The sequence below is a fragment of the Aethalodelphis obliquidens genome, unplaced genomic scaffold (genome assembly GCF_003676395.1).
Source record: "Aethalodelphis obliquidens isolate GAN/ISIS:26980383/991018 unplaced genomic scaffold, ASM367639v1 scaffold21, whole genome shotgun sequence".
Taxonomy (NCBI): Eukaryota; Metazoa; Chordata; class Mammalia; order Artiodactyla; family Delphinidae; genus Aethalodelphis; species Aethalodelphis obliquidens.
The window spans coordinates 2,269,299-2,280,651 of NW_020837965.1; the positions used below are offsets into that span (position 1 = coordinate 2,269,299).

The window sequence follows — 11,353 nt, forward strand, 5'->3', positions numbered from 1 at the left end:
ATTTATTTTCATTTAAATAGGAGTGAATGAGCACATGTGTGTGAGAAATAGAGAGAGAGAGAGAGATTTGGGTGGTGATGTCAGATGTATTTCTTGCTGCTATGGTCGAGTTCCCAAAATGTTTGAAATCCATTACCCTCTAAAAACTCTTGTATATGTGCCATGGAGTTAATAGCTTTCAAGGTTTGTTTTTTTTTTCTTTCTGAAATTTATGTTTGAATGTTGGGTGTACCTGTAAATCTGAAATAAACCCTTGGGTGCACTATGATATAATCTAATCTTTTTCATTAAGAAAAAAAAGTATTGGTCATGACCCACTACATTGATTTTGTGACACATAATTTGAAAATTACTTTTCTAGGTTATATTCCTAGGAATGGAATTATTGTAACAGGATAAAAGCGAAACTTTTTAACATTTTGCTCTATTTTAGTGTCTATATTTGTTTTCAACAGTGGGGGTATGATGGTGGTTTGTACTGCTCTGCTCAGGGGGCATTTGGAGATGTGAGGACAGTGTTTCGTTGTCACAATGACTGGGGAATGCTTTTGGCATTCAGGGACAGGGTCCAGAATGGTAAGTGTCCTAAAAAAAATAGGACAGCCCTGCACAAGCAATGATTATCCTGTCCAGAATGTCTTAATGTGCTTGTTGAAAAACCATGGGCTTGGTGTGTGATTTTTCTACCATTTGCCTTATTATTCAGTATTTATTGGTGACACCGTCATATTGGAGGCATAGGATGTTGTAGAAAGAGCAGAGGGCTTGGAGTCCAGTATATGAGTTTGAGTCTTGCTACTTAACCAGCCCAGTTGTGTCCCTGAACAAATTATCCGCTTTCTCTATACCTTAGTTTTCTGATCCAGGAAATGGAGATGACGATACCTACTTCTAAGAGTTTGCATTAAGAAATAAGATTATAAGTATACGTTGTTTACACAGTACAGCGCCTGGCACATAAATGCTTAATAAGTGATTATTACTACATTATGAATTTGTACTACTGAATTTATTCATTTGTTCAGTTAAACCCATTTTCTGAGGTGGAGAAATACAATACTTATCTTACTTAAATCTTGCCTTTATTTTTTGGTTTAAAAAAAAAAAAGAAACTTTATGTGGCCACTTGGTTTAATAGGACATAAAGTATAAGAATTAAGAAAGTTTTGTGTTGACATCTCTCTCATTCTAATTTGTCTCCTTTTGACTTTTTTCCTCCTTACTTTTATTGTAACACCCTTACCAGTTCACATGGATGCAGTGGAGCCAACCATACCAGCATCACAGGCCCCCAAACCTCCGAACTCTGAGTGGTTGGTCAGGACCTCTGCTGCAGAGAAAACCACTGACTCAACTGCAGCTACATTTTTTAAAATGCCACAAGAAAAGAGCCCTGGATACAGCTAGACAGCAGAATTTCACCCACCAAGAGCCGACTAGATGTTGCTGAAACAAATATTAGACTTTGTATTATATTGTCTTGCATATCTTAACTGACGTTCCCAGTCCTTTCGCCACCAGGACTGACTCCTCTTCAAAGAAGTGGACTCTTTCTCTTAGAAAATCATATTGTGAAAATCTTTTTTTTTTAATTGTAAAATATTAGGACAGCAATTTTTTTAAAAAAGGTCATCCTATGCTCTATTTGTTACATTGCTATTGCTGTCCCAACAGTTACCTACAGCTCTGTTTACAGAGCTGTTGCTGTTTTGCAGGTATGTCTTTTTTCTTGAAGAACTAGTAACTGCTTTTGCATATTTTTTGTGTAAAGCTTTTAATACCATTTGAGGAAGTTCCAAATTTGCATCCAGTTCCAGACAAAGTTAAACACAGATTTAAGATCTGTGTGTGGAATTGTTTGCAGGAGATAAGGCTTGCCTTTGAGCCTGGTCTTGATTCAAGCAGAGTGCCAATAAGATAAATCCACCAAGTACTCAATTTGGAGCCTCAGAAAAGACTACCAGCAGCATGGGCCTTGGAAGCTTACTCCATTTTTCTAGATGTCCTGTTGGAATCGCCAGCAGCTGCGTTGTACTTTGCCTCATCTCCAAAGTCTGTGTTCTACTGAAAGAGGACCTATATATATACACATACAGATCGGTGTCATGAAGAAGGTGCTTTAGGTGTACAGCAAACTTAAAACAGTGGATTGTGTCTTAATACTTCATGTTGCGGTGTAAGCCTTTATGTACTAAACAGGACTTTTATTGTTAGTATTATAGGTCAATAACCTGTAGCAGAAATTCATACTCTATTATAATAATGGCTTTTTGAGGCCATACTTTGGGGAGGAAAAATGTCTTTTTGACATACCTTTATACTTGGTATGTTTATGACGGCTCAGCTGCATGAAGAGTTATATATACAGCCATGCCTCAAGTTGGATGCTCCTTTGTCAAAATGAGGAATAAGTGACTGCCTAGAGCTTCTGAAGAAAAGCCACCTTTTCTAAAAAAGTATTATCAAGATTGTCTCTCATTGAGGGACCTGGTTGGCAGAAGGGCCCTTTTTTGTACAAATTGAATGCTTTTACTCTGAGATACACAGAAGCCATTCTCAAGTGTCCGCCGCTCTTGTGACATTCTAGAGGAACTCCCACCCCTGCACCTGCTAGGACAGAGCCTCCTTTCTTTCCCTGAAGCGCAGTTGTCCTTTCTCACACACAATTTAATGGTGGGCCGCTCTGTCGTATTCCTTTAAAAATTGTTGTCCTTATCAGTGGTAGCGCCAGAATGTCCTTGTCAGTGGTGTGGGTGTGAATCTGGTGGGAAAGGGGTACTGGAAGCTAAGTTTACATAGTACTTAATGTAAGACTGAGAACATGGCAGTTGTCCACAACAAGGAATATGGTGGAGGGAGGGGTGGGTGGAGATTACGGCATGAGGAGTAGTGCTAAAGCCAGCCCAGCATCCCTGGGAGCCACCCAGATTCTTGTGCAGTCGCGAGTGTACTTCCCTTCCTATGGCCGCACCCGTAGCAGAATAGAAAACATAATGTCTGTTGAATATAAAGTGGTTCTACTCAGTTGTTTTAGTGATGAAGGTATCTTTTTGTTGTAATATGTGCATTCTTACCTAGTCCCAATAGTGTCCCGAGGCACACATTTCTAACATAATTTGTTGGATTTAAGGGAGAAATTCATGAACACTAAGCTCCATGGCTCATTCAGAGATCAGTCCTGTGATCATCGCCTGTTAAGACCTCTGTAGTTCGGGTAGCATCTTTTTCTTCATGACATGTAGCCTAATAATTCTCCTTTCTACCTGTGATTAAAAATCACTTACATGTACAACTTTATTTACCTTTTAAACATCTATGATGTAAAGGTAGGTGATTGCTACCATTTTATAGAGTCAAGAACAGTCTTAGTGACTTGCCCCAAATCTCATAATCAAGTCAAGACTAAAATCCCAGACTTACAGACTTTCTTGGCCCTGGGTTATAATCTTTGGGTTGTCATTGATAGACCTGAGTCACTCTGAGACTCATATTTTTGAAACAGTATGCCAGATAAACAGAATGTTTATCATCTTTCTTGTTCAAGCTTTCCTACATATTTTGAATACTTTCAATGGGGAGCAACCCAAAATGCCATATCTGTAATAACTAGGAGAGAAAATTAATTGCCTAAGAGAATAGCCATTAAGCACACAAATATTCTTCCAATACAGGGTTGTAAATTGTGCTCCTTATTTTAAGCTGCTGCATGAGCATGCTTACAGAATTATTCACCGACTTATTCTGCTTGTTTTTTATATGAGTCAATTCCAGAGGAATACTCTTAGTATCAAGTGTATTTTGAATCTTAAATTTTAAATTTCCTTTTTATATGGCAAAGTGTATAATGTCATAAATTAAGAGAAATCTGTTACCTTTCAACAAAAGGTATAATTTCAAAATCGGGTTTTGAAATCTGTTGAAAAAAAAATTATAGCTTGGCTTCTTTTGAGGATAATCATTGAGCTCACTTGTGTTTGATCTGCTCAAAAGTAATAACTGAAGCAGAGTTCCACAGTTCTTCCTAATTTCAGGATTCTGATTTATCCCAGCTTGCTGTCCAGTCTGCTTGTCTAAATCCTAATCTTGGGTATTTTTCACAATGGGCGAAAACATTATGTACTTGCATGAGCATCATTCATAACGGATAGTTTTGCTTACGGGTTTAAGGGAATTTGAGATTATTTTTCAGGTGGAGTATTTTAAAGGGAACAACTTCATTTGCATCAAAACTTGTGTTGCTTTTTGGTAAGAACTGTTCAGAAGAGTTAATTAATAGCTGTTTACATGGTGCCGAGTTTGGACGGGCAGAGTATGATCTTTATTGAGTGGTGTGTTCTCGATAAATAGGCCTCATTTAGCCTTGAATTCTTTAGAAATCAAATGCAATTGGAAATTTCAGGTGACAAAGTTTTGCTGGGCTATAGAAACAGGCTGCAGATGAGGCCATTTTGGCAGCAAAATGACCAAAAGCTGAAATAAAGCTTCTTAATCTGTGATGCTTATGGCATCCTTTGCTAAGTAAAGCTCAATACCTAGGAGAGGTAATTTAAACTACTTGTGAATCCCAAATAGGTGAATCTGACATATCTCTACTTTGGAACCAGAAATGCAGTCTAGATCACAGCATAGCAAGTTCTGATGCTAAAAGTACAGGAGCAGAGTTATCATAGCAGTGAGTCATTTAGAGGTGAACGAGTCTCAGAGTGTCACGTGAGGAAGGAGCTAGGTGGCACTGTCATTGCTGGTGTGATGGGTTCTCCACTTCGGCTCTAGGAAAAGGCTCCTGGGGATGCCTGATTCATTTCAAGCCTTTGCTTTATTTTGGCTTCACTACCATGATTCTGAGCCACAAGCTTTTGTATTTCCTGGGGATTAAGCTGTGTAAAAATACAGCATTAGCCGTATTCAGCATTCTGTATATTTGGTGAACCTTATCTGAGCTGGGATGAGAACAGAGTGGCTTTCTCTAGCAGCAGTGGATACAGTCTAGTTGGGGGCATAGCTTATAGGCTGTATCATGGTTCATGGGATGGTGGGAGGGGTGGCAGAAGCGGTTTGCTCTTGCTGTCAGCTGCTTCCTTTGCTAATGTTTCAGCTGCCCATTTTACTTGTCAGTATTTCCTTATCTCCCTCTCCAGTTGTGACAGTTAGTGTAGTTACTGATAGTGACAGCAATCAGGTTGGGTTCCTACCCCATGAGAAAACTGGCACAGAGGAAAAAAGGTGAGGAAATTGGTGGGTTCTGCTATTAGCACTAAACACAAGTGGCCCACACATGCTTTCATTAAGATCACGAAACAGATGAACATCGAGATCACGAAACAGATGAACATCAAATGCCTGGAAATAGCAACATGGAAAAGAAACAAAGGAAATTGAGTGATCTTGCCGAAGAGTGTGGATTAGAAGGTTTTTAACAAGCCCAGCAAAACAAACTTATGGCCAAAAGAAGTTTTCCTGCCACTGCCCTGCACTGCACTTGGTAAAATTGTCAAATGTGGGGGAAAAAAAATTTTCCAAGCACAGTATTGAAGAATGGGGCAGATCCTGAAGATGTTCACCAAGGAAAGGAATCTTGGCAAGGTTCAGACTGGGAAGGCAAGGGGAAGAGAAGGAGATGCTTAGAGCAGGGCTGCTAGGGCCCCGAGATCAACAGCATGCATACATTCTCCCCCCACCGCAGATCTGCTGAATCAGAAACTCTGAGGGTGAGGCCCAGGGGTCTTTTACCAGCCCTCCAGGGGACTTGATGTTTAAGAACGATGCACAATGATGTTTAAGAACCGCAGGCTTTGCCACAGTTAAAAAGAAGTGTTTTAATATACTGGTGTCCCCCCCAAGCTCTGAGGTGCTCTTATACTTTACTCCATAAGTATGGAGATGTTTTGTATATGGTTCTTTGCAGAAACTGTTAAATGTCTTTATTTCCCATACTTTTTCCCTCAAGTTCCTGAAAGATCTCCTGGAAATATTGAGAAAGGATGATGTGGAGAAAAATGCCATTGAGGCCATTTTTAGATGGATAGAAACAACCTTTTAAAAGTGGATTAAAGTATAACAATGGATTTTTAGTCTGTGAGTGATCATTGATTTTCATAACCGACAGTAAAACATTTGTGTAAGATACTGCCATCCATGATTTTATGATACCTGTTCATTACATCTTAGTTTAATGGGAAAATGTCATATATTTTCATAATGATGAAGTCTTCAAGTATGGCTCACAAAAATGAAAAAAATAATTGGAAGAAAAAAACACCCTGAGTACATAGCTATTGTGTAATAAATACCTGTTGAATTATTGGTAATCTTTTGCTGGGAATTAATCTCAGTACTTCAGAGCATGTAAAAATCAATTTTCAGTGATCCCACTTAATCACACCTTACTTGTCTTTGTTTTACATTTTCAGCTAGTGATTCCGCAGGGGTTGGGAACCAGTGGTAACAACATGTTGTATTTTTTCATCATCTGACTTACGATTCAGTGTTTCAGGAGACAGTACTCTAATCTTAAAGCTTTGAAGTGGTGGTATGGTCATTTTTTCTTTAGATTTTATTTGTGTGAATTGGCCTAGGCCCTACTTTATTACTAAAGCCTATGAACCAAATTTCTCTTGGAATATGTGTGGCTACGGAGGAGTTCTCTAGTATCATTTCCTCAGATGCTCATGTTTCGTGCCTGGATTTTTATTTATAAAGGTGACTGATGACGCGGAAAGGTCAGTGCCATTGAAAGAAAAGTCTAATGTTACAGTTCCCCTAGAAACAGGAGGCACGGTTTGCCATGCAGGGCCACAGGACAAACACCAAGCTTGGGTCAGGAGGCAGAAGACGCGAACAAGTGATAGGTTTAGGCCAGAGCCATGATCAGGATTTTCTTGGCAAAGCAGGGCAGGGAGAACAGTTTAGGCATGGCTAGTGAATAATTCCAGGGCCTTAGGGCTACAGTGTGGGCTCCAGTTGCCTGGTGCCTGGCCCTGGGATGACTGTGTCCTGGGGTGTGCAGGCCAGATGGAGGAGGTGTGGCTCCATCAGACGGGGTTAGTTTGCACATCAAAAGCATGCTGCAGGCTGAGTCCTTTGCCGGCTCTAAGAACCGGCCAGCCCTGAGACGGGTCATCTTTCCCCATCCAGAAAGTTTTTTTAAGATGTCAAAACATCATAATATATTGGAAGTATAAAACATGATTAATACACATGTATAGACTGTTTAGCTCTCCTTTCAATTTTTGTAGTCTTTTAAAGCACCACATAATTTTTCTTCTCCGTCTTGAAAACCATTTAAAAGTACCTCTGGCCAAAAATGTTAGCGTTACTAGATATTATCAAGGTGTGGGAATATAAAAAATTTTAAGATGTAAATTATGAAAATAATGTTTTCTTTCGCTAGAAGTGAGTTCTGACCCTTGCAGATCCCTCATTCAAATGTTTAACTGAAAAAGGGAAGAAAATATCAGAGAACTTATAAGTAGCCTTGGTGACTGACTTAAATCAACCCGTTTCACTACATATAGATTCTACACCTTGCCCCTCCCAGTGGGCCATGTATTTCTCCATGAAAATCTGCTACCCCAAAATCACGGTGACAATTTGAATTGCTCTAAATATTTATGTCGCTCAACCTCCCACCTATTGTCAGCAGCTATTGCAAACTGGCCATTTTAAACCCTTTCAGCCCCCACCTTCTCTCAACCCCAGCAGCTAATCTCACCTCTCCCCTAACAGATAATAGAGCATTAGATGGGGAAACTCCGCTTACACACCTTCACATACACCCTTCCTCACCTCTTTGTCTTGAAAATTCCTGTCCTCCCCCTAACAAATCCCTTCTCTTACACTCAAGGTCCTCTCCCTTGATCAGATGCCTTGCTCAATACAGCTTCTCACTCCTGACACATATGGCTTTGCATTTAAACACATTCAAAGACGCCCTCTTCAAACAAAAATGCCTTTCCTCAACCCTTTGAACCCCTTGACTAGCACTAAATACTGTTCTTTCCTATACTTTGTCTATTAATTCTCAATTCACTGAAGCAGTAGTTTTTAACCCTGGCTGCACACTAGGATCATCTGGGGAGATTTTTAAAAACCCTAGTTCCCTTGACTGAACCACAAGCCAATTACAGGAGGATGGGGTAGTGGGACAATCTTTTTAAAGCAAAGACATTCAGCCAACGTGCAGCCGAGGCTGAGAGCTGATACGCTAAAACCTGGCCGCTACGCTCGCCGCCATTAAGATTGTTCTTGCTCGGTTCACCAGTGACTTCTGGTTGCCAAAATTTAGTCCTTAGGTTGATTTTTATGTCTTGATACCATATAACTGCTTCCTTTCTGGAATTCTGACTCTTCTGACCCTGCTCTCCTGATCTTTCTCCTGCTTTCTCAGCCTCTCAGGCAGAGTGGTCAGTAGGTCAGTCCAATGCAGACTGAATGTCTGCCTCTGCCCTCCCCTGCATTACTTCATCAATACCCATGTGCTAGTGAGTTCCTTTGCCATGCTGCCTTAATGTGCTGGCTTAAAGCACAGATGGGAGTGAAGCACTTCCATTCATTGATAATTACCGTAAACTAGGAAAGCCAACTCAAGGTGTCTGCTCCTTTCCTCACTTCTCTTTGCTCCTCCTTCAAGCCCACTGAAGTAGGAAGAATTGCTAACCACACTAGTCAGTTTCTATGATGGATAGCCCCTATTTACTAGTGGGTGGAATTGTTCTTCATGAAGAGTCAGGCTGAACTGTGGTCCCTTTTCTGCTTTCTCCTTTCCAGGGTCTTGGGCTGGTAAGGAGGCCTGGGCCCACTTCTACATATAAGAAGGCTACCCGCCATGTAGTACTTGCTTCAGTTTTTTTACTTGCTGCTGTTGGTAAGATTTTAGTTTGAGTTTAGGGGAGAGACAGACCCATTTCCTCACCTCTTTTTGACCTTGGGTGCCATGTCAGAGCTTACTTTACCAGAAAACTTTGTTGGAGTCTCAGGCATTCTCCCCACTAATAATAAAGTGGAACTTGATTTTCCACATCACTGCATGCTGCCTTTGGAACTCTATGTAGGGGCTCCACCCTCACCATAAGGGACTGTGTGTTTCTGGCTTCTTTACATCACTAGTTTCTGATTTAAAATCTGGGATAGGTGGATCTGATTGTCAGGTGCCTATGTCCTAACTGCAGGAAGTGAGAATGAGGTTATCTGGAAAGTGTAGCTTCTACTGGGGAGAGATGAACTCCTTAAACACAGTATGTTTTAATGTCTGGGAGAGCTAGTCCCCTCATAATTTCTCTTTTTCAGTGTTTTTCTGGCTATTCTTACATGTTTGTTTTTCTATATAAACTTTAGTGTCAACCGGCGTAACTCCATTTTAAAAAAGTGTGTTGATATTTTTATTGAGATCGTATTACATTTATTAACTAACTTAGAGAAAAATGGCATCTTTACAGTGTTGAGTCATCCTATCCAAGAACAGGGGATGTATTTCTACTGTTCAAGTCTATTTTTGTGCCTTTTAAAGACTGTTTTAAAATTTTCTTTGTATAGGTTTGTGTTTCTTGTTAAGTTTATCCCTAAGTATTTAATCTTTGTTGCTAGTAAATGGGGTTTTCTCTGCCATTATGTCTTCTACTTTGTTATTGTTCTTATATATGAAGGCTGTTGATTTTTATATGCTAATTTTTTATCCTGATAACTTACTGAATACTTTTACTTTTGGGTTTAGTTTTATCATTGATCATTGAGGGTCAAAAAACATCTTTCTAAATGCACAAAGCAGTGGAAAGAAATGAAAGAATCTGTAGAGGTCAAAAAGGGATGTGAAAGCTCAAAACTTGGGAGGCAAGTAAGATGAAAGCCAGCTTTCACCCTGAAGGTATCTGCTGAGAGCTGGTCTCCTTGAGCCTCTGTCACGATGACTGTGATGCTGCGTGCAGGAGGTAAAGCAGGGTCTGCTCAAGGCAGGGAGATCTGAGGTCTCCCACAGAGCGAGGACCCTCAAAGTGCTACACTTACAGTGTAAGGGTAGATACTAAATAAACCCACCAAGCAGAAATAACAGCAAGGGAACATGCCTTTCTTGACCTTGGCCCTGGATGGAGGAAAAGCTTTTATTTTAACCTAAAAATTTTTAACAAGTTGCCCCTTATAGAGGTTTATGGCCCAAATTTATACTACTCGTGTGGTCCAAAATACTGCAAGTGGGAATTTAATTTACAATGGACCCAGGTAGGTGGTAACCCCAGATGACTGGCAGAAGCAAACACATTCTCTCTGGAGGAATGAAACTTCAATCTAGGTATCAAAGAATTCCCACAGATAAAGTCACAAAGAATATGGGTAGCTCACAGTTAAAAACCACAAACCAAAGAAGGAAATGAGTACCATGAGTGCAAGTCATCAGAAACAACATACAGGAGAATCAGACTCACAAATAACTTAGATATTGTACTTATTAGCACAGAATATAAACATGTTACACATGTTTTAAATATATTTCAAGAAGTCAAAGAGAGGCTTCAAAACACCAGGCAACAAAAGCATATACTTTTGAAAGGGGTTGATGAGAGTTAACATGTCCTACCGCCCTTTAATTTTTCAAGAGGAGAGTAAAGAGTCTTATTTGTTAGGGGCTTTAGGTAAGTAGATCTGTTAAAATATTTGGAGTAACTTTTAAAAGAATAAATATAAAGAATATAGCATTTAAACTAATAATGGATAAAATGAATGATAAAATAAATTAGAAAGTTAAGAAAAATAAAAAGTATACAATAAGATGGTAAAAGGATTCAAATATAGTAGTAAAGTGTAAATGAATTACTCCAGTTGAAAGATAAAGCCTATAATACTGGATTTTTAAAATCCAGCTATATGCTCTTTATAAGAGACATATCTAAAACTTTAAAGAAAGATTGAAAAGGAAAAGGGTGGAAAAAATATACGAGGCACATATCAGAGGAAGTAAGGATAATCTCTACAAAATAATAAACATTGGTTCAATTACTGATAAATGGTTCAATTTGTCAGGGGGATATACTAATTCTCAACTAATCTTAATAATATAGCCACAATATACATAAGCAGAACTAAGTTTAAAATATACTCTTTCAGTAATTGATATAACAAGTGGACAGAAATGGTTATGAATATAGCATATTTAAATAACAAATACGCTTAGTGTAATGGACATGAATGGAATCACACCCAAGAATATGAAGAATTACACATTATTTTCAAGCACAGATTGAACATTTATAAAAATTGACTCTTAGGCCATAAAGCAAACCTTAGTAAATTCCAAAGATTAGAGTCACATAGATCACACTCTAATCACAACGAAAGTAAATTTAAAAGACAATAGCCAAAAGGG

At 39.1% G+C, this 11,353-nt stretch overlaps 1 protein-coding gene across 12 annotated transcripts in view; it reads left to right on the forward strand.

Moving 5' to 3' along the window:
* Nucleotides 1–9,603, forward strand: part of GPATCH2L (G-patch domain containing 2 like) — a 65,744-nt gene extending 56,141 nt beyond the window's left edge. For 7 of the 12 annotated variants that reach the window (XM_027120100.1, XM_027120102.1, XM_027120103.1 and 4 more), the window contains one exon: nucleotides 1,247–9,603. In XM_027120100.1, coding sequence (XP_026975901.1) covers nucleotides 1,247–1,407 — 161 coding nt within the window. In that variant the 3' untranslated portion in view covers nucleotides 1,408–9,603. The remainder of the gene's footprint in view (nucleotides 1–1,246) is intronic. The other 5 variants (XR_003435568.1, XR_003435566.1, XM_027120109.1 and 2 more) reach the window with 3 other exon arrangements.
* The last annotated feature ends 1,750 nt before the right edge of the window (nucleotides 9,604–11,353 follow it).